General features: G+C 46.3%; 1 protein-coding gene and 1 pseudogene across 1 annotated transcript; one reads left to right on the top strand and one right to left on the bottom strand.

Annotated features, from left to right (window-relative positions):
* Positions 1-376: 376 nt before the first annotated feature.
* Positions 377-17,033, bottom strand: Bhmt (betaine--homocysteine S-methyltransferase). The gene is made up of 8 exons (XM_050153778.1): positions 16,863-17,033; positions 11,744-11,876; positions 9,905-10,023; positions 8,295-8,486; positions 7,706-7,853; positions 4,333-4,515; positions 3,348-3,576; positions 377-1,112 (listed from the first exon to the last, which is right to left on the bottom strand). The coding sequence occupies exons 1-8, from the start codon at positions 16,893-16,895 to the stop codon at positions 926-928; spliced, it is 1,224 nt and encodes a 407-aa protein (XP_050009735.1). The 5' UTR covers positions 16,896-17,033; the 3' UTR covers positions 377-925.
* Positions 17,034-17,270: 237 nt separating this feature from the next.
* Positions 17,271-19,587, top strand: LOC126508498 (charged multivesicular body protein 1a-like; annotated as a pseudogene).
* Positions 19,588-27,344: the final 7,757 nt, after the last annotated feature.

Below are 27,344 nucleotides of genomic sequence, written 5' to 3'. Positions count from 1 at the left end.
TCTTATCCATTCTGTTCCTCTAGAGAACCTTGACGATGCAGACAGCACACTTGGCCACATCATTTTTTTTAAAATTCTTCAACTAGGGTCCCTACTCTACATCTAACTGTTCTTAGAAGCACTTCAATGGTGTCACTCTTGAGCCGCATAAAGAGAGTGACCTATTCTCCTCGTCTCCCTCCCCAGCACGCCTGCATTTTTTTCAGCGGCTAAAGTGAGTCTGGGCCTGGAGAAAATTAATGCTGGCATTCTCAGAACAGAATTCCGTGGTCTGGGTCCCAAAGAATTGGTTTTCTATGACACACTGACCCTGGGTGGGTTCCATATCTGAAGTGTTGAAAACCATTAATGGTCCACAAAAAAATCGCCTTGAACATTTTCGAGTAGCATGCTTTTATTAATGCAGTGGGATGGGTGGGCATAGGAACAGAAAATTCCAGAATGGACAATTTGTTTCTTCTTTGCGCTTCTATGTTCTGTTTTACAGTGCTGTTACATCAAACGTTTCTCACTAAGGGTCATGCTCCAAAGACCTTGGGGTCCACTGCCAGTAACACCTTAGATAAAGTTGGTTGCTGTGCCATGTATGATATGGTCCCTGAGTGATTGCTCTGTCCCAGCCTCCTACAGGAAGTGGGGTTAACATGCCAGTGACTTTCTCTTTGCTACAGTGATTTCCGGAACACCTGCTAACATGACACACACTTAGGAAACCTGTCTAGGGTTTACTGTGGACTTTTCCTCTCTTTGCTTTTAGGGCATCCTCTTATAACTGTAAAACGCTCTGTGAGTTTTCATTTTGTCTAGCTAAGGCCAAGCATAGGTACAGGTAGGACGTAAGCATTGCCTTGCAGCCACCTTTTCCTTCTATGTGCACTTTGTGGCTCAGACATAGAAGAATTTGCCCCGAACAGTTGCCCCGTGGCTACTGTGCAGACTTGAATTTTTGTTTATCAAAGAGCTCTTTCAGCTGCTGCTCAGTGGTGGCTTCCTTCTGCTGCATCAGCTCTGCTGTCCCTTTGGTCACTCCCCAGGCATCTGGCTTGGACATTGAAGGGTTGTACGGCCTGCCAGAAGCTATCCGAAGATTCTGCCAGAATTCCTTTCTGGCCCTGCAGAATAAAAACACATATCAGGACCACAATCCACCCGAAACACACAAGAGGATCCCCAATACAGCCTCAGAGCTTTTATTGGTCTCTAAAAGTATGGCCAAGAACATGTGTTTGTTAATCAGACTAAGGCATTTTTCACCCCTTAAATCTTTAGACCTTCTTTGAACCTAAGCATAGAGACTAAAAGCCTAAAATTTAGAATCAGGATTTTTTTTTTATCAAATATAAATGACTTTTCTGTCCTTGTGTCCTGGCCACATTTAAAAATCTTCTACTATCCATGTGGTCATGGTGCACACCTTTAATCCCAGCACTCAGGAGGCAGAGGCAGGTGGATCTCTGTTGGTGTGAGGTCAGCCTGGTCTAGAGTGAGTTCCAGTACAGCCAGGGCTACACAGAGAACTTTTATTAGAATAGATTAATTGTGCAACAATGTGCTTCACGTTGGCGCTCTTATGTGTGGATAACATCCTTGACCAATCACACCCACCCCAATTTCCCTCTACCGCTCTCGCCCTGTGCCCACATTTAAACCTGTCTGGAGACCCGTTGGCCCCTGTGACTGGATTCTGCCTTCCTCCTTCTTTGTTCTCTTTTCACCATCTCCTTCTGCTTCTGGCCTCATCATGTCTGGTCAGCCTGTCTAGAAGGCATCTACACAGGCTAGAAGGCCATTGCATTTAGTAAACTTGAAAATCTACCTTTGCCCTGGGTTCCCCATCGCCTTGGGGGGAGGTCATATCCAGCATAGCAGTGACGATGGACCCGCCCCTCCTTATCCTGGCATCAGCTTTCTAGGGAACTTGGGCCCCACTCAGACTTTCTCAGTACCCTGCCCTCTTTCCACCTCTTGGTGCCTCCCATCAGGCTGCTCTTTGGTCCAGCAATGGAATTCATCCCTCAAAATTCAGCCCCGGCTGCAGCTTCCATGGGTTCCTTCATCAACCCCTATCTGCCCCTTCGTGCTGTGGACCATTAACTCAGAGCCCATGCTGCTGTGCGTCTCTGTACTTGAGCCTACCACGTCATTTGAACTTTCTGGTTTATTTCTCTGTCTTTTAGGCTAACTCTTTGGGGACTGGGCTGTGCCTTGCTACTTCAGCATCCACGGTTGTACCTGACTGATATCTGTTGAAAGCGGTTTCTACCCTTGGCCTGGAGCTCCCATCCTCCTTTTCTACCTGGTGGGATCCTACTTAGCCTTCAAAACCCAGCTCTCTTGAGCCCTTCTTCTCTGATCTTGTCCTGGTTGGCAGACACAGTCATTCTCTTCTGCTGTAACTTCTAATCTAAGCTCTTACTCTGCGGAACAACAGCCTTGTCTTTCTCCTGTTGCTTTTTTCTTTTTTCTTCTAAAAGTGTGACCCATGTCAGACTGAAACTCACTATGTAGCTGAGGTTGGCCTTGAACTTCTTATTTCCTCCCCTCCACCTCCGAAGTGCTGGGATTACCAAGTGTGCACCGCTATGCCAAGCACCGATTTTCTCAGTCCTTCCTCCCTGTGAGACTCAGGCATTCCTGTTTCCTCAACATTGTAGGTGCCTGGCCTGTTGCCAGTTTGGGCCTTATTTCTTTGTTCGTCTCCCCCATTGGAATGTGAGTTCTGAGGAAAGGCCTAGCCCATTTTACCACCTCCTTACCAGCTCTGCAAGTCATGACACAAAACACTGAGCATTAATATAAATATTAATATAAATATTAATACAAAGCTATACTCAGTTCTTGATTTTTTTTTTTAATGCTGCTGGAGTTCCCGCTCAGACGAAACCACTCTCCCATTGAACTGCCCCAGGCCTAAGCTATAACTAAACTCTTTTTGCTTGTCTGTTTTGTTTTGTTGAGACAGGGTTTCTCTGCGTAGCCATGGCTACACTGATTTGGTCTGTAGTCTATACTGGTCTCGGATTCAGAGATCCGCCTGCCTCTGCCTCCCTGGTGCCCGGATTAAAGGTGTGCGCCACCACACTCAACTCTTTAAAGTTCAGCGTTAGCGGACACCACCATGGGTGGGGCTTTCCTAGAACGCAGGCTCACATTGCGTGCTCTCTAAATTACAATCTATCTTGAAGCTTTCTCCTTAAATCACCAGGAAGACAGTTTATGAACAGCTCAGTGAGGGACCCTGAGGTGAGGAGTTAGCCCGCCTGCCCTCATGGCTCAGGAAATGAGCAGGGTCCTTTAATGGCCTCTTTTCGACACAGAGGAAGCAGCCCGAGTTGAGAGGGACTGACCTTGCTCGGACCCAGGGCTTGGTGTGCATGTTCAAACCGCTTCCCCAGCTGCCATGTTTCTCTGAAGCCGGAGGCAGAAATCCTCTCTCTGGGGCCAGCTCCTCCGCAATGGCCCTGATATGGTAGGGCTCAAATCCGCAGCAGCCGCCGATGTACCTGACCCCCAGGTTGTAGGCCTCTCTGGCGTATTTTTGGATATCCCATCTGGTAGCAACTCTGGGTTCCAGGCCTGGAACAAATGATATTAAAAGGGCTGGAGAGACAGCTCAGTGAATGAGAGCACTCACTGCTCTAGTATGAGGACCTGGGCGGGGCTACGCTGGTGACTCGCGAAAGCCAGGATAGCCTCAGCCCCAGATCTGGACTCTGCCGTGCACATACCCACACATAGGCATACACATGTATGCACAAAATTCAAAGTCGATCTTTAAAACATGTGGAAAGAGAGAGGGTAGGGTCCCTGATGCCCTCCTCTGGCCTCCGCGTGTATGTAATCTCTCTCTCTCTCTCTCTCTCTCTCTCTCTCTCTCTCTCTCTCTCTCAATTTCTCTCTCCACCCCCCCACAATTAACATATTTTTTTGAAGCAGGAATAGGGCTTTGAAAATAAGTCATTTAACCTTACTTTTGTGATTAAAAAAAAATAAAAAATAGGGACGAAAGGCTATTGGCTATTGCCTAAGGTCACACACCTCAGTGTCAGAGCTCCCCACAGACTGCCACCCCAGAGGACATCCTTTTCATCAACTGTAAGGCACGTGTCACTGGTTTCACTCTTGAATTCATTGTTATTGTTTCTCTTAGTGGTTCTATTTGTCCTTCCTTGCCTAATAGAATGGGAGTTTTGGCTGGAGGGACGGGAAGGAGGGGCAAGAGATGACAATACAGCCATTTCTCTCCGTGACAAAAACTCCCTGGCTCTATAAATTCATCCGAGATTCCTCCGGCAAAGAGATTGAGACAATTTATAAAAACGTCTGTCTTACCAAAGGGGAACTCGGGGAGATCAATAAAGCCCTGTTTGCCGCAGTCGGGAGTATGGTAGGCCAAGGGCTGGCTCATCAGGTAGGCTTTCAGCCGCGCGCCTTCCAGACCCTCCTTCATGAGGCGCACAGTGTGTAGGCTGGTGGTGGGGTCAAAGTGGCAGTTCACACCGACGATGGCGGCTCCTGTAAGCGAGAGGGACGAGTCAGCGTGCGGGAGACACCAGGCTCTGGTGGGTTCCTGTCTCCAGCGGGAAGCTTGTACTCAGCGACGAACTGAAGAATGGCAGCCGGTCTTCACGCCACACTCACCTGCGTGACCTGCGAGCAAGAGCGATGGCCGGCAGCCAGGAAGTGCTCTCTGAGAAAAGCGCTTGGAAGAATCTCGTATAATTGAAGTGTCACTAAAGCACACTGGGCTGTCCATCTTTTTTTTTTTAGGCATTATTAGAGCCTTTTTTTTTTTAACTTTAAATTTCAGCGGTCAATTTTTCAGTGTTTGACATTATGTGGCAAGCACAATCATTTTTTAACACTCTCAGCGGCCGGGTGGCACCTGTGTTCCCCACCACGCTGTTCATCTGAAGCTGGAATAAATGCCCTCTCTCGCCAGGCAAGTCTAACAAACTAACAAGGGCTTCTTGGGCACTGTAGCAGAAAGTCATTTGGGGGAAAAGTTTATTTTGGAACTCTATTTTTGAGAAAGAATTTTGTGTCTAGAATTAGGGGTGTGGGGAAAGAAATCTCCAAAACCTCTTTTGTCTTGAGGTGACTAAACGGCTAACACCCAACGGTCTCATTTGCATGTTAGCCTCTCGGACTGGAAGCTACCTGAAGCTGTCACCTTAATGTGTTCTTCTGAAATCTGTGGTTGTGATGTTTGGTTAAATGAGACAAAATATGTTTTAGATGCTTTATAGTCAATTTTGTCCTGTGTCTGGACCCATCATGATCAGTCAACCATTAGGTATGATCTTGGAAATTTCCTCATCCATAAGGTTTGAAGGGACAGCATGCTGTTGTTCTATCTTCTCAGAACGAGAGGAGTTCCCAATAGAGCTTCTCTTTCTTCTTTTTGAATTTAAAAACGTTTGGCAAAGGGTTGGAGGAGATGGCTCGATGAGCACCCGCTGTGATAGCAAAAGGTTCTGAGTTCAAATCCAGTGCCCACCAAAGCTCTGGCCTCGCCATGCAAGACTGCAATCACCGAGTTAGGGGACAGGCCAGTCTCAGGCAGGAGCGTGCTGGCCGCCTGGCCTCAGTGAGAGCCATCCAACCTACCTCTGTTTGTTTATTATCTTACTAATTCTCTCTTTGTAGCCTAGGTTGGTCTCAAACTCGCAGCAATCCTCCTGCTGCAGCTTCCCTGGCACTGAGGTTACAGGTGCATGCACACACCCATTTTCACCTGGATCTTGATCTTTTTTACTTTGATTTTGAATGTGAAGTGCTCATAGTTTCTTTCTTTTTTTAACTTTTATTGTACTGATTTATTAATTATATGTTGGTTGGCTATTTCCTAGATACTTGCTAGACGTAAGATTCCTTGTAAGAGGAAATATAAATACAATATGGTCTCTGATGTCACAGACTTTATATTTTAGCTCAGGACTTTGCAAAATTTGGCCCATGGATGCAAGGTAATATTTTATGATGAATTAAACTAGGTAATGGCTATTCATTGCATTTCCTTCTTGGATGTTGACACAATAGAAAGAGGTGTCAAAGATTCTGCTAGGTGTGCAGTGGAGATCCATGCACACCTAGGTTTAGCATGGCATATTCTAAATACATCTGACTAGCAGCATTTTCACAGATGGAAAGCTATCATCTGAAGACATTCCAAATGAGTGGCAAACGTAGAAAGCGACGCACTTGAAGGGCAGGGATGATCGTGCCAGACGCATGGAAATAAAATTGGAGCTAAACATTGGAAGATGGTTTGGGTTTGTTAGACAGGGGTTATTAAAAACCCATGCTGGGATAGGCACTTGTCCAGCCACAGGGTACTCAAGGCTGACCTAGACAGACCTGGTCTCCACCGTACAGATGTTAATCTAGTGAGGGGCCAGACTTTAAACAGATGAATGAAATAAGTGAGGACCCGTGAAGCTATAACCGAAGCACAGAGTGCAAAAGGCCAGCAGAATGACGGGTGAGGCCTAGCTGCAGGCCCCGCATGCCTGCCAGTCACCGACACAAATGATGGAGTTGCCCCTCATCCTCTTGAAGATAGCTAACTTACCCCCCTCATTTTATATTTCCCATAAAATTAGGGAATTATACAATTTCCTTCCTAAATATAAATATTTGTTACTGTTAATGACAAGTATGAAAACTATTTTTATGAAAAATCAGGAGGTGGATAAGAATCATAAATAAAACACATCACCGAAGTGTCTCCAGTTCAGACTGGGCTCGCTCTCCCCCTGACACTGACTTATAACTTGGATTTAAAATGCGACAGTTTAGAAAACAGCCTGCGAGTTCCCCCTAATTGAAATGAAACCCAATGTTAGGAACAGAAATTGGATAAAAAGATATATTAGGTGGTCAGTATTTCATATCAAAGTTTCTTTTGATTTATTATACCAATTACACGAAGCAAAGCAAGCTGGCCACCATGAGAAAGGAAAAATTTTGGCAAAGAGACAACTAACTTTGAATTTTAATGTTTAAAGAGTCTCGACTTGAGACACGTTTAAATAAAACACAATTTCTCCTAATGTTTCTTCTGACTTACCCAAACATTCTTATTTCTAAGCATTAAACCTCCAGCCATATGTCTGGCTGCCCCTTTCCGAAGGCTGCCATGCATTTGTGGCTTAGGGATCCAAGAATGAAATTTTACCGTTCCTTAAAACCATAAATTTTATGAGTTGGAGAGATGACTCAATGGGTCCCTAGTTCAGATCCCCAGCACCCACGTACAAAGCTGGGCGTAGTGGCACACGCCTGTAGCACTAGTGTTGATGTAGCGAGGCCAGTGGCTTCCAGGAGCTCAGTGGCCACCAGTCTAGCTAATCCATGAGCACCAGGTTCAGCGAGAGACCCTGTCTTAAGAAGTAAGGCGAAGAGCAATACGGGAGGTAAACATCCAGCGGTCACCTTGGGCCTCCACATGTGCACACACACACCATGTGCACACACACACCATGTGCACACACACACCATGTGCACACACACACATACACACACGAACATGTAGACATGCATATCCCTCCACATGTATTCAAAGTAAATCTGTGGCTTTTCTGTATGTATTTCCTTGGTACATGCCACAGCATGTGTGGATTCCTGAAACAGCGTGCGTTTTCTCTATGTTATTTTAAAAGTTCACTAGAGGCGAACTGGGCAAAGGGAAATCTATCGTCACCTGCTTTTACCAGCCGCACTGCACACTCTCCGGGGGACACGCCATGCAGGTCTCCTTCAGGCCCAATGCACATGGTAGCAGCCACAGGTTTCCCAGATGTTTTTAATACTTCTACTGCCCACACAGCTTCTTCCACATGCTCGAAATACTAAAATCAGTGAAGGGCAGAACACCTTAGTCATGTTTCCCACAAAACGATAAGAATACCTATTATCATATATCTATTAATTATTACATTATTGATAACAATTATAAATATAATTGTATAAGTAATATTATATACTTTATTATATTTATTATTATTATTATTATCTATTGTTACTTAAGGATCCATCTAATGATAACCCATTTACTAAGCACTTGTGACACAGAAGAGGACGGAGTGACAGTTTCTTAGTGTAAATTGAAGAAAAAGATTTGAAAATTACTGTGTTAGACCAACTGAGTCAACGCTAGCACAAGTCTGAGATGGAAAAAGATCTCAAAAGCTAAATATTATTGTTTCTCGTTGAGATTTGACCACCACCCCACGCTGACATCTCGAGAGCAGGTTATAGAAAGGGGTCTGGCCATGGAACTCCTCGCTTACCTCGGCAATGAGGAAGTCCACATTCTTCTTCATGAAGACCTCCAGCTGCTGCTGGAATATTTTCTTGACTTCTACTTCGCTCTTGCAGCTAAGGTATGAAGGTGTCTGACTCACACCTCCCGCCACCAAAGCGTCGCCTTCATCTGCCACCTGCCGCGCAATGTCACAGGCAGCTTCGTTGACCTTCTGACCCTAGGGTGGGAAGTGGAGGACACATCTCAATTTACAAGTGAAATTGAAAAGACTTACGCCCACCTTTCAATTTTACTTTTAAAATCACCGCCTTTATCCCAGGAAACAAGGGTTATGTAGATCAATGGTTTATGGAGCCCAGACTTTTTTAAAACTACATTAATAATCACAAAAGCCACAATGAACACAGTGGTCATATCTAGGCTCCAGCTCTGTCAAAAATCTATGAGAGGATTAGCAGTTTTTACGTGAAAAAAGAACTAAAGAAGAATTTTCTAACACCTAGCCTGAACTGTTGTGGTGGTGACAATGGGTAATAGCTTTTACGATTAATAAGACTGAAATTCAGTTAGGATGATGACTAAGTTCATGACTATGTATGTATATTTCTCACATAACAATAAATACACACCAAGCAAGGCACATTCTAATCGCTTAGACATGTAAGATTGAACTGGCCTGGAGGACGGCATTTCCATTTGGTTTTTTGAAGTGGGGTCTCATTTAGCCCAGGATGTCCTCAAACTCTTGATACCCCTGCCTTCATCTTCCAAGTGCTGGGATCACAGGCATGTGCAACCCGGGCCAGCTTGTTTTGTGCTGAGATGGTCTCACCCTGTCACCTTCAACTCCTGGGTCTAAGTGACGCTCTCTCTTCAGTCTCCTGAGTGGCTAGGGGTGCACATAGGACCACCTGACCTGGGGTGTCACTTGTGGGCAGGGCTCTGAGGTACTGGGTTCCACCCCTCACTCTGCAGACAACAACCACAAAAATCCCACACACAAAAAAAAAACAAAGCTAATCCTTAAAAAAAAACAAAGCTAATCAACCAACCACCATCTGAAAAACCCAACACGCACGCACGCGCACACACACACACACACACACACACACACACACACACACACACACACACAAAACCCAGGACACTCAGTACCACAGGTCATTTCAGCTGTTGGAATTTTAGAACTCCCAATGAATTTTAGAAAGGACAAAACCTCAGCCTTGGTGAGCAAGTGCTTTGACCCCAACAGAAGCAACCGCAGCTGAACTGGGTGCTTCTCAGGCTGCTGCCCCCCTGTGCTCTGCACACCTCTGATCCCAGACTTGGGAGGCAGAGGCAGGCAGATCCCCGTGAGTTCCAGACTGCATAATGAGAGCCTGTCTCAGAAACGGGAGAGATGTGTGGACTGGCAAAGACGGCTCTTTGCTTAGCAATGGAGGAGCAGGATACATTGTTGCAGTCTTAATCTGCTTCATAAATGCCTTCCGGTTCATCTTAACACGTGCGACTCAGTCCTGAGAGTGAGTCACACGTCTCTTATTTTGGTTATAAAGCAAAACTCCATCTTTTCTCTTGGGAGTGGTGTGTCTGCGCCGTCCTTCACAGGCGGTGGCCGGGGTGCACGGTACTCACGGATATCTTCTCCGCCACGTAGTTCCCTCTGTTCTCCAGCTTGTCCTCGCTGGCGTAGAACGTGAAGGTCTGCATGACGTTCGCGCCAGCTCTGAGGAACTCCCTGTGAAGCTGGCGAACTGGGAAGGGCACAAGCGAAGCTGTGAGGTCACCCACTCACCCACGTGCAACGCTTTCTAGAGAGGCTCTCAGGTGGGCAGACATCAGAATGGCTGTTTCAGCGGCTCGGCACTCACATATCTGGGCTTAAGGAGGGGGAACTCTGGGTCTCCTGGGACCTCTCTCAAGACTGTCATGGCTGGATGGTCGGGTGGCTGGAGAGGGCAGGGGTTATGGCGCTGTGCTCTTGGCTTAGTCTGCTCCTTGTCAACTTGCTCTCCACTCACTGATTCTTTGTGAAAGTCCACGAATAAACACGAGGGGACAATCTTGTCTTGTTCTTGGGAAATCTATGATCCATTCAAGGACACCTGACCAAAGCAGTGTGTGGAGGGGCTCTGCAGAAGCTACTTCCTACCATGGGGAAAGGAAGTCACTGGGGCTGCAGGTTGGAGCTGTCCAGGTTCTAGCCAGGTGGAGGTGGGGAAGGGAAGTCCCTGCAGTAGGAACAGCCTGAGCAAACACAATGAAAGGTCACGTCTGGCATTTGGGGGAATGAAGGAAGTCTACACAAACACCAAAGAGATGCTGGAGAGCGGCAGGACAGACAGCTGAAAAGGGAACAGAGTGTAAATGGCCTACTAGCCTGGCACCCCAAAGATTATGCTTTAAACCTCAGGGATAGTATGCGATTAGCCCAGTGTCTTTTTTTTTTTTTTGTTTTGTTTTTTTTTTGAAAGATAATTTTGAGTTTCTGTTTGCTTGTTTTTTGAGAAAGGGTCCTGTGGTAGTTTGATTGAGAAGGCTCACACTCCCCAGGTTCATGTTTGAATACCTGGTCCCCAGTGGGTGGAGCTATTTAGGAAGGATTGGGAGGTGTGGCCTTGATGGAGGAAGTGCATCACTGGGGCCTGGTTTTGAGATTTAAAATGACGCCCCATTTTGGGGGTTCACTTTGCCTCCTTCTTATGAGATGTGAGTTCTCAGCTGGTGGTGGTGGGGCAAGCCTTTAATCCCAGCAGCACTTTCTGGTCACTATCGGTTGGTGGTTTCAAGGGTAAAGCGGGGAAAAGGCACACGGGAAGGGTACAGACGGGGGACAGCGGACCGCAGACAGGCCTGAGCTGCAGTAGTGTGAACAGAACTCGTTGGCTAATCACGATGGAGGGACACCGTGTGGCACCATGGACCCTAACTTGTATAAGAGAATGATAGACACTTGGGGGAGAATGATCAGTCTCTAAGCTGGTTGGAACGAAAGGTGGAGGATCTTCATAAGATGGAGGAATGGGAAAACTACAGAGAAGGGACAGAAGACTGGAGGTGGGAGCCAAATGGGGCTTGTTGTCGGCACATGCTAGGTGGGCGTCTCTTGGTAATGGCAAATTTTAGGGTGGGTGGCTGAGGTGTGACAAAGCAAAAGTTCACTGGAAAGAAGATTCAGGCATTACCAAACTGCAGAGTGGATTGCCTTTATGAATACTGGATATACATAGATTGGTGGGGGGCGGGGCACAGAGAAAAAGACAATGATCCAAGTTCTAGACTCGTCTAAAGTGAAGGGCAGGATCCAGGTGGCCACCAATAGAAGCAGGCACAGCCTTTGTGCTTAGCAGCAAGAGCTCGGGTTCAGTAGCAGGTATGGGAAACCCTGCAAGCATGCTCCTGTCTCGTGTTTGGCTCTGCAGTTCATTCAACATAGCACACACTACCATAGTTTAGAACGGAGCATGCACCAACCTGCCTCCGGGTGCTCCACAGCCGCTTCCGGGGTCCAGGGTCCAGCCTTTACATAGCCCCTCTTTTCCAGAGCAAAGACAAATCCTCCATCTCCGATCACAACTTCTCCAGCATTTAAACGTTCTAGGATGCCCTGAATTTCCAGACGAGGGAGAGAAGGAGGATGAGTTTCAAAGAGAAGTTCTACCTTTAGTGCTTTTGCAAACGTATTCTCGAAAAGCGTAGTTCCTTTAACACTCTTAGTGTGAATGAGTTTCTACCTTTGCGAGGATGACTAGCTAGTTATAACTTCAGTGACAGTGCTGGAGGGATGGCTCAGCGGTTAGGAGCACTGGCTGCTCTTTCAGAGGTCCTGAGTTCAGTTCCCAGCAACCACATGGCGGCTCACGACCGTCTCTAGTGGGAACTTATGCCCTCTTCTGTCATAAAGGTGTACAAGCAGATATGGCATTCATATACAAAAAAAAAATAAATAAAGTAATTTAAAAAAAGAACTTCAGTCATGAGGAGAGGTTCAAATGTTGAAGTCCGGAGCCAAATTATCTCAGACGTTTGCTCCTCTTATGACCATTAATTGTCTTCATGTGTGTGTACATTTGACCTAACATCTTTGTGACCATTAGGTAAATCCTCTGGAACAGACCCCCAGTTTCCAAGCAGCCAATGGTCTATGAATGCTAATGGATAGTATCTGAGGCCAATAGCAGAGTTTCTCTGCTCTGCCGTAACTGGGATAGTATCTGAGGCCAGTAACAGTGTTTCTCTGCTCTTCTGGCACTGGCATAGTGTCCGAGGCCAGTAACAGAGTTTCTCTGCTCTGCTGTAACTGGCCTACCTAATGTTTCCACTAATGTATTGAATGAGTGCCTTGACTTATAACTATCTTTGTTGTATGGCTATAAAACTTCATCAAACTAGTACAAAAGTGGAACTTGGAGCTTAGAGTGACCTGAGCCATAATCACTCAGAGTGATTGACTCCAGAATAAATGTCGCATCCCTGTGGGGCGAAAGCTGGGTTTTTGCATCAACATCAGAAACATACATATGGATTATATACATTAATCTATTATGTATTTTATACATTAATTTATTTAGAATGCTCAGCTATTGAAAACTGGCATACTCGTGTGTGTGTACTGGGTTTGTGGTATGTGTAGAGCCTGGGTGTCTTTCAGTACACACGGAGAAGTACTTGGATGTATAGCAAAGTGGTAAGGCATTTGCCTAACATGCCTGAGACTCAGGGTTCTATCCCCAGCAGCATAAAAGAAGAGCACATATTTTCTCATTTGCATATATTTTATATACTTGTGGGCATAAAATGATAATTCAGTTCATATTCACAGTGAATAATGAGCAAATTGGGGCAATTAGGATTTCAATTTCTTTCAATTATTTATCATTAGGAGGGTTGGGATCCTTAAATTCTTTTCCTCTAGCTCCTTATAAAACACATAATAGATTGTAAACTATGGCCACTCTGATGAAGCACATCTTTTTTCTTTTTTAGAAGGGCTGGGAATTTAACCTGGGATCTTGCGCATGCTAGGCAAGAACTCTGCTACTGAGACCCATCACCAGCTGTGCGTATTCTTAAAGGACGACGGACAGCCTTCTTGTTCTATCAGGAAACTAGAGAGAGGTTAACACTGCCAGAGAGGTTGGGGTAGCATAGAATGCCGTCTGGTAGAAGACTGAAAAGTCACATGACACCTGGTACAGCCAGAACAGAGGTGGCCAAATCACTCATGGGCTCCGTGCTTGGCATGCTCTGCAGCGGCAGATCTGTCACGCACCCACAAGTTTGTAAGTACGCACTGCCAAGAACAGGGAAGTGACAGGCACGGCACTCGTGGATGGTTTCCAGTCCACTCCCCAGAGCTCTTCCATTGCACTGCTGTGGAACGATTGCCACTGTGCTCAGGTGCAAGAGATGGATTTTGAATTGTGAATTGGAAAGGGGTTTTATGGATTCAAAAGTAATTTACTAGTATAACTGTTTTTGCGGTTTCTAAGAATCATGCGCTTTAAATTAAACATACCCTAGTTCTCGCTCTGATTTTAGAAATGGGGAATTAAAGCCCAGAGTCTGTGAATAATTTATTCAAGGTCCTTATGACTATCTCGTCCTTAAGCGGCTTCTAGATTTGATTGAAGAGAGAGGTGAGGGGGCGGGGCAGCGCTGAGAAAGGAAATCTTTCTGGCGACACATTGCAGTGTGCACGCTTACTACATTCTGTTTACTAGCCACATCTGTGCGTTTTTTAGAAACAAGGCGAGAACACAGGCTACATGAACCGCTCGAGGAGTCACAGGCTTTCACACCAAAATTCCTCCCATCTTCTGAAAGCCTCCTTCATTTTAACCCTCTGCCTCTCCATCCCACCCAGGCCATTGTGATAGCAAGTGCTCAGCGGGAAACCGTTGACATTTTCACGGCGGAGCTGGAATTTACATGAGGATGTGTGCTCCCTGCTGCCTTCTCCTCCTTTCAGACCCCAAACACTTTCAAGCCTGGGAGTCTGTGAGTTAACAAACAGCTGTAAAGATACAGAGTTGCTATTGTGCAATCTTGAAAGCCAAATATTCATCATGACTATAATGTGTCTAAATATTATGTCTAAAATGAACAAGTATACACATGTAGTATATAGGTGTACGTGTATACACACATATATACATGTTCTATATACATAATTGTATATGTATGTGTTATATATGTACGTGTGTATCAGTCACATGAACTATGGTCCCAGAAATAAGCTATGAGTTGCTCTGGGCAGAAAGAACTAGTGAGATTGTGGCAGTTACCAGTGCTCACTGAGCATATTCTCAAGTTTTAGTAACACAACATTTTAATATACAGAACGGCCAGGCATCTGATCCTTGGAAATAGGGGGAGTGGTGATTTAATTATCATGCCAATCATACCGTTTAGCGATTATGCCAGCATACTCTTAGATTAAAAACTTCTACTAAGTTTTTAATTCCCTAGACATCAGAATTTCTTTGTTCCTAAGCTAAACAGTGCAGTGTTGTTTTGTTAATCCCACTGACTGAGACTAAGACCACGACCACAGTTTAGAACAAATTTGAAGCAAGACTTAATTAAATACCGGCCAGGGAGATGGGCTCTGGTCCATACCCAGAATAACAGGAAATGACCCAGACTCACAGTCTGTAGCTGCGTAAGAAGGAAAACCCATAATACATTGTGTTTCTCATCGGGGCAAGCATACATCCTGACAAACCTCCAGTCTGTGAACCTCCCACCCACACGTGAGCGAGCACATTTGGTGCAGAATCATCTAACAAACTTGTTTAGGAAAGTGAAAACTTGTGGCTTATTATCTCCCATAAACAACAGCCTCCAGCATTTCAGGAACTGTCTGTCCTTGGGCAAGGGGCTTGCAGACCAGAGGCATTTTTGTTTCAGGGATCTCTAAGGCATAGTAATGAACACTTAGACTCAGTTTGTGTGTGTGTGAAATTTTTACAAAGGAGTATATGTAACAGCAGCTTATTTTTTAAAAGCATGGATCAGCCTAGGGAACTAGCAGAATATATATCAATACAATTGCAGGCTCTTTTCTTTGTATTTTAACCATTTGTTTTTCTGCAGTGACTATGTGTCCTTGTAACATCTTTAAAATGCAGATATATAGGCATGCATATTACTGCCCTTATTTTAGCATTTATGTATTGGGGAGGCACCCTTACGCCACTTGTTTCTTGATAATTCTCTAAAGACCACCCAACACACACACACACACACACACACACACACACACACACAGTTTTTTTCAGACATTGTGTCACTGTGCAGCTAAGGCTGGTCTTGATCTAGGATCCTCTTGCTTCTTTCTCCTGAGTGCTGGGATTTCATCCCGTGCCATCAGACCCTGCTAGAGAGTCATCTTTAAAATGGTGGCGTTTCTAAGCTTGAGTTTGGGAAGTGGATTAGAATCCATGATTTTCCAAATGGGGTCAAATGAGTGTGTGTCTAGGGGGGATGGGGGTGGGGGACATCATTTAGTAAATTATGGGCTAGCCATAATTCAAAAGCTTGAACCATACAGCCTTCTTATACTACGCTTATCCATCACCCTCTGGGGCACGATGTTGCCAAATATGAACAAGATTAGCTTTCTCCCCTGAGAATTTTGGAATCTGTTCCTCTCCCTTTACAAACTGGGCACACCAGGTGGTATCTCAGCAGGACATGCCTTACTTTCTTGCAGGGTACTGAGTCAGCCTGGCTCCATCTGTCTCCCAGCCATCTCTTGGGGTCTTCTGTGGTGGGCTTGATATCAGAGCCGAGTTTATACCCTCCTCCCCATCCATCCCTCCTTCCTCTAACCCACAAGGTCTGATTTGGACTGAACTCCTGTGTCCAGCAGGCCACTGGGAAGCAGAAACGAGCTTCTTGTTAGGCAGGAGTGGGACCCGAGGGCATTTTGGTTTTTAGAACTCTACGAACAGCCCTTCCTCGGTGTTTTACAATCAACCTACTTATTCTTTTCTGAAACTGTTTTTGGTGCTCGTGTGAGGCATTTTTCTGTGGTCTTGAAACAAGCTGTGGATAAAACCTACCATCACTTTCCCACAGTCCTGTTTTCCTAGCGGCAGCTGGCAGGATGTCGGGTGAGAGGTGGCGCGAGCCAGGAACCGTCGGGCAGTCAGGTGGGCTCCGCAGCTGCCTGCTCCTCCTGCACCGACACCCCTCCAGACACCCCGCAATCCACCAGCCAGGGCCACCTCCACTAGATGGTGCACTCAGGAAGTGTTGAGAATCAGAGGGGCGAGAGGGGGCGCCCTGACTTCCGAAGTGTTTGTGGGGGTGCCCTGGGTTCAGAAGACAATCATCCCACACATACAGGTCCAAAGTGGAACCGGAGGTGAGGGGCGGGGGAGGGGAGCGGGGACAGAAACTGTCTAGAGTGCGTTCTGTAGGAGAAGCCCCAGGTCACATAGAAGTTCTGGGTGTCCCTTCTGATCCAAGGCCGCCAACTAGGAGGACCACAGCCGGGCCCCAAACACCCCTCTGCCCTCACTGACGTTGGGGTGCCCAGCTGGTGGTGCCTCTGAGAGTGCCCTCAGGTTCCCTGCAGGCTTACCTTCTTGCCCTTCTTGCCGGCCACCGGTGCCATCTTTCCGGTGTAGTTAAGTGGCTCTGGATACAGTTGTGGACTGGAGACGAGTGGGGTCCAGTAGCAAAGCCTGTGTTGCCTGGTGGCTGCAGTCTCTTTATACAGTGGCTTGGTTTTCCCAGCCTTGGCCAGGTCCAACACGCCCACCAGCCTTTGATTTGGGGCAGGGGCTAGCTGGGAAGCTGCCTGAAGGAGGAGACGTCGAGATTGGTCTCCGAGATGGGTGGAAACACCGAGAAGCAAGATAAGAAAAAAAAAATACTGAGGTCGCTGCCTGCTCGTCTGCACACTGCCCTTTTGGCCGGTTGGTTGCAGGTCTCTGACCTTGATCTGGGATCAGGTACCCGTGACCCATTGAAGCTGCCAGACCAGGCCCCTAAGAATTCCATTCAGTGCCCAAATATTTGACAAAGGCGAAGATTCAAGATCACTACGCTAGGAAGTGATACCCTGCAAGAGCTTGGTGCAAAGTGTAATCTGTATGACCTACGTCTGGCAGGAGGAACACAAACTTGGCGTTTACAGGAGCACTCGATGCCAGTTCTCAAGAAGTGGGTACGCTCTCAATGACCTCCCAGTCAAAGAAACTCGGCAGTTTCTAGTGACAGGGCTTCTAATAGAAATACCTGCACTATCTTACAAGCACAGGGTCTCACATGTAAAGGGCAAAATGGAAATTGTTATGCCCAGATTCGTGGGGTCCCCACAAAAGCCAATAAAGGAGACAGAGTCCCATGTGTAAAAGCAAAGAGCCTTTATTTTAATCAAGTTTGCAAACTCGGTCTCTCTGCATGTCCAACGTCCCGAGCTCAATTAGAATAGGGTTTTATATAGTAGAGGTGGGGGTGAGAGGTCTCTGAGGTTTAGGGCCCCTGATTGGCTGACATTTGTCTAGGGGTGCCCTGGTGAAGAGTGCTGACAGGTGACCCTATCTGCAGCAGTTGGAATGCCAGGTATTTCCTTTGAATGGTCTGCTCTTGGGTGGGGTTCGGGCAATCTCGGCCTGCCAGGCATTGTCTCAGGGTAAACTACTGAGACTCCAGATTCCATTTAAATTCATCAATGGCCAGAGTCCCAGGTGATAATGGTTGGAAGTAAAGAACTTCCTTTGGGTTACCTGCCCAGACTTAGCTTATCACAGCTGGTCCCCACGGAAATAGCTTTGAAAACTAAAGTTCTACATGAAGGCTGAGCAAACCGGAAAGGAGCCGGAAGCAGCCTCAAGTGCAGGGCAGGATACCTGTCTGTTGATCATGAAACGGTGACCGTTTTTAACCTGCTCTTTGTTTTACCTTTCCCTTAATACTTTAAAAATTATAGCATAATGGGTCTTCTCACGAGAGCAGGCCGCGCGACTGGAAACGCTAGCGACCCTGGAAGTCCTCCCAGATATAGCGGGTCCTTAAGATCTTGTCCCCTTCGCCACCCCGAGGGGTGCACTACCTGACTGGCCATGGACGATACCCTGTTCCAGTTGAAGTTCACAGCGAAACAGCTAGAGAAACTGGCCAAGAAGGCAGAGAAGGACTCCAAGGCTAAGCAGGCCTTCAGAATAAAAATGTGGCGTGTGCCTGCGGGTGTGCTGAGAATACCATCTGCTAGAACAGAGGTGTAAACTAGCTCCGGATGGCGTCCCGTGTGGATGCAGTAGCCCCCAAGGTGCAGACGGCTGTGACCATGAAGGGGGTGACCAAGAATATGGCACAGGTGACCAAAGCTCTGGACAAGGCACTCAGTCCCACGGATCTTCAGAAGGTGTCTGCAGTGATGGACAGGTCTGAGCAGCAGGTGCAGAGCCTGCATGAGCACACATCGTTAATGGAGGGTTCCAGGAGCTCTGCCACCACGCGGACCACACCTCAGGAGCAGATCGACAGCCTCATCGTGCAGATTGCGGAGGAAAATGGCATGGAGGTCTTAGACCAGCTTAGCCGGCTTCCAAGGGGGTGCCTCTGCTGTGGGCGAAAGCTCTGTGCGCAGCAGCCTTGGAGGACCAGCTGTCTCGGAGGATGGCTGCCCCGAGAAATTAGCATGCCCTCGGCAGGTGTTGCCTCCCGTCTATGATGTACTGGAGGGAGACTTGTGCCCCACACTGGGCTCAACTTTCTCCAACCCTTCATAGCTGCCTTTGCTCTTTTTCAATCTGTCGGGCTGGGTGCCTTAGAACTGGGCCTTATGTTGGGCCGTGGGTCTCTGTCCTGATATTGAATTTGCACAAGTGTGATTTGTAGGCTGGTTTTCTCTGCTTTATGTTTAAAAACCACTTATGAGTGAGTACATGTGATACTTGTCTTTCTATGTTTGGGTTACCTCACTCAAAATAATGTTTTCTAGCTCCATCCATTTTCCTGCAAAATTCAAGATGTTGTTATTTTTTTCTGCTGTGTAGTACTCCATTGTGTAAATGTACCACATTTTCCTCATCCATTCTTCGGTCGAGGGGCATTTAGGTTGTTTCCAGGTTCTGGCTGTGACAAACAAAGCTGCTATGAACATAGTTGAGCACATGTCCTTGTGGCATGATTGAGCATCCTTTGGATATATACCAAAAGTGGTATTGCTGGGCTTTGAGGAAGGTTGTTTTCTAATTTTCTGAGAAATTGCCACACTGACATCCAGCTTGCGTTCCCACCAGCAATGCAGGAGTGTTCCCTTTTCCCCACAACCTCTCCGGCATAAGTTGTCATCAGTGTTTTTGATCTTGGCCATTCTTACAGGTGTAAGATGGAATCTCAGAGTTGTTTTGATTTGCATTTCTCTGATGTGCTCTGATGTGTGTGTGTGTGTGTCTGTCTGTCTGTCCCTCTAGCACTCCTCTTTGCTATGTTGCCCAGGCTAGTCCTGAACCACTGCGTTCAACCTTTCCTGCCTTATTCTATTATCTTTGGGATGTGTGTGTAATGAAGTATAAAGACCTCCTGTTTCTCAAGACTGACACTGAAGTCTGTGAGGTCCAGCAGCCTGAATGTGCAGCTCCTGATTCGGAGACCCTTACCCTGGGGAAAAGCCCATGACTTGCTCTCAACCCCACAGGGGAGTTTGAAACCAATGATTCTCCTCCCTTTCACACACGTGAATGCGCGCGCGCGCGCACACACACACACACACACACACTCACACATTCTCTCATTTCTCTTTCCTAGTACACTGCATCTAAAGAGGAATGGGGAAGGCTTATGAAAGTACTGATAAGAGAAAGCAGTGTCTACGTAAGTAATTGCTCTTGGATAGATTGGTATATAACTTCAGGCAACTTTGAGAGTGTTGCTAGAGGACTGGAGAGATGGCTCAGTTGTTAGGTATTATAGAGTCTTATTTAAAGATGTGTTACACTTGCTTATGGTGTGGAATATTTGTTTAATGATGCAAAGCTGTGGTGCATTCTTTGACATTCATTTGTTTAACTCTGTGAAGCTGTGTTACTTTGCTTATCTGTAATACCTTATGGTCTAGTAAACAGCAAGGCAGGAGGAAGGAAAGGCAGGGCTGGCGGGCAGAGAGAATAAATGGGGGGTGAAATCCGGGAAGAAAAAGATTGAGGAGCAAGGAAAGGAGGAGAGGAAGACCCCAGGGGCCAGTCATCCAGCTACAAAGCACGCCACGGAGTAAGAAGTAAAGAAAGGTATATAAAACAGAGAAAGATTAAAGTTCACAGGCAAAAGATAGATGGGATAATTTAAGTTAAGAAAAGCTGGCTAGAAACAAGCCAAGCTAAGGCCCGGCATTTATAAGTAATAATAAGCCTCTGTGTGTGATTTATTTGGGATCTGGGTGCTGGGCGCCCCAAAAGAGGGAACAGAAATAAATCCTTCCAGAACGTAGCAAGCCAAAGTAGCCTTTCTAGATGGATGTTGAAGGGGGAAAGTTTGGGTCACTGAGCCAAGCATCCCGCCTGATGGCTGTGTCAGGGAGGCTGAATCAAACATCCTGACTGGTGGCTGTGTCAGGGAAGCTTGGGAAAATGCTGACCAAAGCAAGACCAAAACCAGCTGGGCAAACCCCAAACTGCATCTCCATGTCTGATGTCAAAAATGCTCTCCACATCTCCAGTTCCGTCCAGCTTTGTTGTCTGCAGCACACTTTCTCTTGACTGGTTCCACTCCGTTAGCACTTCTCAGCAGGTATCCCACGGCTCGGGCATCTCTAACATCTTAGGTTCTCCAAGGCAACCCAGGCTGCAACTTCACGGCTTCGCACAGTCGCCTCTCTCCAAGGCCTCCATTCAGGGACACCCCTCACACATACCTGGCCTCAGTGGCTGTCCTCGGGCATGGAGGCAACTTCTATACCCTGTTTCTTCTCTCTCTAAAGCCAAAACCATGTGGCCGAAGCGGCCAGGTTTGCTGCTTGCTGGGACTGGAACATTTCCCCCTTGTTTAAATACATCTTCACCAGCTCTCTGTTTTCCTTTACTGCCTAAATTTGGTTGTTCTTGAACTTGATCTTTCGACCAGTCTGGCCTCAAGCTCAGAGATCCGCCAGCCTCTGCCTTGCCGGTGCTGGGATTAAAGGTGTGCACCACCACACCTGGCTCTAAACTTTTCTTTAGTTACTTTCCACAAGTTGGAAACTTAGTTGAGTGGAATCTTGCCGTGAGGTCACCACTCCCTTTCTGCTTTCTGGTGCCCTTTTTCTCCTCAAATATTTTTCCTTGCTCAGCTTGCTCCTTTTCTTTATAAATCATCATCAGAGTTACCACTAATGTCCACACAACAGAGTCTACACTAGGCTGTTTTGAGATTTCCTCTGCCAAGGGAATTAATCAGAACTCTTCACTTTAGCCTCAGGCAGACTTTTTGGACAAGGGCAAAAGGTAGTCACTCTCTTCACCAAAATATCACAAGAACGATTTTTAGGCAGCATACTAAAATTCTTCTCCACATCAGCACCACTGTCTAACATGCTCCTACTAGAATATGCCATTATGCAGTGCTTAAAGCATCCCACTGCTTTCCTAACACAAAGTAACAAAGTCCATGTTACTCCAAACAAAGGTATGGTCAGGCCTATCAAAGCAATCCCCAACTCCTGGTACCAACTTCAGTCTTACGGCTTACTATTGCTGAAAAGAGACACCATGACTTTATAAGCAACTCTTATAAAGGAAACATTTAATTGAGGGTGGTTCTCGTACAGTTTCAGACACTCAGTCTATTATGATCATGAAGGGGAGCATGGTAGCGTGCAGGCGGGCAGGCGTGGGGCTCGAGAGTCCTACATCTTGCAGGCAACAGGAAGTCTACTGCCTGTTACACTGAGTGAAGCTTGAGAAAAAAGACCTCAAAGCCCACCTCCACTCCACAGTGACACACTTCCTCTGACAAGGCCTCCTCATAGTGCCACTTCCTCTGGGGGGGTCATTTTCTTACAAACCACCACATTTAGCAAACAGTCATTTATTCACTCTAAATCTTATGCTCGGATCTGAATATGACCGTGCACTTCATAAGGCACAGCTGGGGCCCCAAGAGCCCGAACCGCCTCAGAGCTGGACAACGGCTCTGCGGAGATGTCATCAGTAGTTGTGCCTACATGAATAAGATCTCAGCCTGTCCTGGGTAGATGTTGTACCCCATGGAATCCTCCCCACGTCCCTGGAAGCCATTGCAGTTTTTATTCCTAAAGATGAGAAATAAGCAGCTTGCTGAAGCCAGGGCCCATGTTGGAGCCCCTCTCTGGAGGCGGCTAAGCCAGGGCCCATGTTGGAGCCCCTCTCTGGAGGCGGCTAAGCCAGGGCCCGTGTTGGTGGCCCTGTCTGGAGGCAGCAAAGCCAGGGGGCAGAGGTGGTCTGCCCTGTAGAGCACCTACTCGGAATCCTTGGCTCCCTCATGGCAGACATTCCTAGCCACTCAGAGAACCCCATTCGTATTGTTCATGCCCTTCCCTCTGGCTGTAAAGCTGGATGCCAGAGGACACAGTGATGCCAGACCCATCTTTTAAAGGCACAAAACTGAGACCATAATTTGGACCACAGCTTTCTCTCCCTTTCTTTGGTGAGGTTTGAAGGGGGCCAGAACTTTCAGAAGGATCACTCGGGGTGCTTAGCAACACCCCCAGCCCCCATTGACAGCCACCACACAACTACCAGAAAAAAAGAGACATTGTCAAGTTCAGCTTGGTTAGGTGGTAGTGTACAAGGCCCAGGGGTTGATCCTCAGAACTGAAAAGAAGGAGGAGGAAGAGGGAGGAGGAGAAGGAGGAGAAAGAGGAAGAAGAAGGGGAGGAGGAGGGAGGAGGAGAAGGAGGAGGAAGAGGAGGAGAAGGAGGAGAAGAAGGAAGAAGAAGAAGAAGAAGAAGAAGAAGAAGAAGAAGAAGAAGAAGAAGAAGAAGAAGAAGAAGAAGAAGAAGAAGAAACAAGGTCTTTTAACTGGGCCATTGTCCTATTATGATTCAGAAATGAATCCAGAAAGGAGTAAAGAAAGGAAAGCCACAGTGCTGTGGCTCCAGGGTGACCACTCTGACCCGGGCGGAGGGTACAGGGCAGGACTGTGAGAGATCCGGGGTCACAGGATGCTCAGTGGGCCATGTCTCCCGACAGTCTTAAATGTGTGTAAAGGAGGATGAGCAATGGGCAGGTGGGAAAGAGGAAAAACACTCCTTGAGAGGAATGCAGGCGGTTGCCTTCTGCCCCTAAAATCAGGACAGTCTGATCCCTCCATGATGGCCGCATGGATGCTTCCTCAGCAGGGATAAAGCCCGGCTGTCCTGGCTGGAAATCAGTCTTCCTTCATCGCCTGCTCAGAATGTGACCGTCTACCAGTTTTGCTGTTATTGTAACTGTTTGGTAATATTGTGGCCCACATTCATCTCTTAGGGGGAGGGTTAGAAAAGCAATGTTAGTTTTTCTTTTTAAAGACTTAAAAATAGTTGCTGGTGGTGAGAGGGACGACTGGAGAAGGGCTGGAATATGACTATGTACAAAACTATCATCACCATGGGGCTCACTGCTTTGTACTATTAATATACTGGAGAAGGGCTGGAATATGACTATGTACAAAACTATCACCATGGGGCTCACTGCTTTGTACTATTAATATACTGGAGAAGAGCTGGAATATGACTATGTACAAAAGTATCACCATGGGGCTCACTGCTTTGTACAATTAATATACTGGAGAAGGGCTGGAATATGACTATGTACAAAAGTATCACCATGGGGCTCACTGCTTTGTACTATTAATATACTCTCATCAAATGTTATCATCAGTACAAATGGCATGTTAGAAAGACTCGTCACAAGCTGTTAAAAGTATCTTATGTACTTGTTCGATTGGCACTTCCAGCTCACCCCTGCGGGATCTGGGAAGCCCTATTCCCGTCTCTCTAAGCCCTACCCACAGAGAATCTCTGAACAAAGGGAATGTTGTTAGTTTTTGTTTTCTATTCTTTACTCTTTTGGGGGGCCACCACCCAGCTCCCAAAGAAATCACACAGAGTCGTATTATTGCTTACAAATGCTCAAATTTAGCTTGGTTTATTTCTAGCTAGTTTTTCTTAAACTATTCCATCTAAGCTTTTGTCTTTGGGCTTTTGTCTTTCTCTATTTTCTATACCTTTCTTCACTTCTTACTCCATGACTTGCTGAATAGCTGGGTGGCTGGCCTCTGGTATCCTCTCTCCTTCTCTCCTTGTTTCTCTACTCATTCTTTCCCCAGATTTCTCTTCCTATTTATCCTCTCTGCCTGCCAGCCCCGCCTATTTCTCTCTCCTGCCCAGCTATTGGCCATTCAGCTCTTTATTAGACCAATCAGGTGTTTTAGACAGGCAAAGTAACAAAGCTTCATGAGTCAAACAAATGCAACACAAAAGGATGCAACACATCTTTTCATCATTAAAACAAATGTTCCACAGCATAAACAATGTAACATATCTTAAAATAACATTCCACAACAAGGGAAGACACTAAAAAAACCAATTCTGCATTCTTGGTGGCTACTATAGCTTCATGCCCTGAAGTTGTCAGCTACCCAAGTCCTTGACTAAAGTGTTCAGCTTTTGACCATACTTGACCATAAACCCAGCTTGTGATGGGCACATCATTACCCCATCTTCTACAAGCTACATAAGCTTCCTGCTTTAGTTGGTGCCTGTGACTTCTTTGGCCTTGATCTCTGGGACTGGAGAACTCACTCAGAAGTTGCTTTGCCCAAATAAACCTGCTCTACTTTTTCAATTCCACTTGATTTGGCTTACTGTGTTGGTGGAGAAACCTATTATCGGGGTACAGAAAATCTATTAGTTCTTATTATATACGATTGAAAATTAAAAAGAATAAAATCTGTTACAATCAATATTAAAATGAAACAGTTCCCATCTCAGATGTGGTGTTACACACCTGCAATCCCAGCACTTAGGAAACAGAGGCAGGAGTATTGACACAAGTTGGGGCTAGCATGATCTTCATGCAAGTTGGGGCTAGCATGATCTACATACAAGTTGGGGCTAACATGGTCTACTTAGCAAGACCTATTGAAAACAAATGAACAAAACCGCCATGGGACTAGTGATATGGATCCAGTCAAGAAATGTCATGTTAAGAACAAGGACATGAGTTTGGATCTCAGCACACCTGTGAAAGCCTGGTACAAAAGCATGTGTCTATAACTCCAGTGCAGGAGAGATGGGTGTGCGACAGTGTGTGTGATGTGTGGAGAAGATCCATCTCTGGGACTCACTGGCCAGCCATTCCAGTAGAAGAAGACACTAGACACTGATCCACACACCCACAGGAACACTTGTATAGACCACATGCACAGAAACCGGCCAACCAAACGCACAAGCACACAAAATAGTCCCCATGTTTTAAGTGGTGTCTTAAATAGTATTGTTGTGTCTTTAGAGGTGCCTGTTCTTCCATCGTTTCCTCTGTCGTAAATACCTTTCCATCTCCCCTGGTCTGGGCCTTCTCTCCCCCTGACCCACTCTTCTTGCCCAGCCTGGTATTCCTGGTGCACTCCATGCCGTGGACTAGCAGTTGAGGAACCTGCCTAACTCCATTTTGAAGGCAGGAGCCACTATTCTGTATTGTTAAACATAAGTTTTCATTCACTGTAAGATCTGAGCTGCTGTTTTTAAATCTATTTCCTGGAGCCTGGCCTGCCCCAACCCCTGACCTTGATTTGTTTTTGAGAATGCCCTGTCCTTCCCTAACCCTAATCACATGTCAATCATATGATATTTTCTGAGATTTTTCTAAACCTCCTTATTGCTCCATTATCTCTCTGTTATAACACCTGCTTTGCAAACTATTTGTGATTTTACTCCTTAAAAGGGGCCCAAGAAATGCATTCTGGGTGGTTCTCCTTAACCTGGCTTAGGAGGCAGTCACTGGTTTGGTCTAAGGTGTACCCTAAGAAAAATCAAACTTGCTTCAAATTTGGCTCAAACAGTGGTAGTGGTCTTATTCTTGAACTGTGGCATTAATATTGTATCCTCAACTTCAGTGTCTTTGAGCCACACAGCGTGGTGCTGGTCTGTCATGTGTCACGAGCTCCTCTACCCATCTCTCTGCAGTGCCCAAATGACAGAGGCCTAGAACGTGCAGGCCAGAATTCTGCAGCCAGCCATCCCCAACCCCTCTAAGCCACTAGTAAAAAGCCCAAGGTCAGGCAGACGTGTGCCCTTCTAAAACTCTTCCCAGCGTTTTCATTATTGATTAAACAAAGTGTGTGCCTGTCTTCAAGGCAGCTGACTGTACAGCCAAAAATGGGTTGCCTAACCTTGCCTGAGAGTTTTTCATAAGGTGTCAGACCATGGCTGTGGTCATTGCAAAGCAGGGATTGTTTTTCCAGCTGACCTTCACCCCTCGCTCGCTCGCTTCCACCCCTTGCTGGCTTCCATCCCTAGGTTCCCCTCATCTCTTCGATCCTTTTCAAGTGGTTTCTACACCGGCTATTTGCTGGCTTGCATTCCTGATTCTCCCCACAGCAGGGTTTATCAGAGGGCCATCTGCTCTTCTCGATAACTCTAGGACAGCAAATATCTACTGTGGGGCTGGAAAGAACTGGTTCAAACCAGCTTGTCTTAGTTCACTGATCATCAGTCTTGTGGGAGGTTTTCTGTTAACAATTACCTCCCTGTTGGCTTCTTCCGACCAAACCAGAGTTTGTAGACATATTGCCTTAAAAAAATTCCCCATGGAAAATGGATAGAAACTTCATATGTCCTCCTTGTTGGCTTGGTTAGATTTCACTCTGGCATTCTTGGTTGCTTTGCATCATTGGTGGTGTGGACTTCCTGTTCTGTGTGGAACTCATGGTATCTTGTTATCCCCTCACATCCAGAAATTTTTCATAGCTTGTCAAGCTAACTTATTTCCTGGGAAAGTTAATGCCTATCCATATAACCAAATTCAGACGAAACGGAATCTGGGCGAAAAAAAAGTCCTCGTCTGGCATTAGACTTTCAATCACCAGTCTTTCTTCTAAGGGAGGGAAGTGCACAGAAGGG

The sequence above is a fragment of the Alexandromys fortis genome, unplaced genomic scaffold, assembly GCF_014885135.2.
Source record: "Alexandromys fortis isolate MF-2015 unplaced genomic scaffold, M_Fortis_MF-2015_v1.1 scaffold_79, whole genome shotgun sequence".
Lineage (NCBI taxonomy): Eukaryota > Metazoa > Chordata > Mammalia > Rodentia > Cricetidae > Alexandromys > Alexandromys fortis.
This window is presented reverse-complemented; position numbering and strand designations above follow the sequence as displayed.

Excerpts from the sequence above, each read along its gene's own strand:
- Bhmt (XM_050153778.1), bottom strand. The coding sequence starts at position 16,895 with ATGGCACCGGTGGCCGGCAAGAAGGGCAAGAAG. Across the intron at positions 10,024-11,743 it reads TGTGGAGCACCCGGAGGCAG|TTCGCCAGCTTCACAGGGAG; the intron begins GTTGGTGCATGC and ends TGCCCTTCCCAG. Across the intron at positions 7,854-8,294 it reads TGGACTTCCTCATTGCCGAG|TATTTCGAGCATGTGGAAGA; the intron begins GTAAGCGAGGAG and ends CACTGATTTTAG.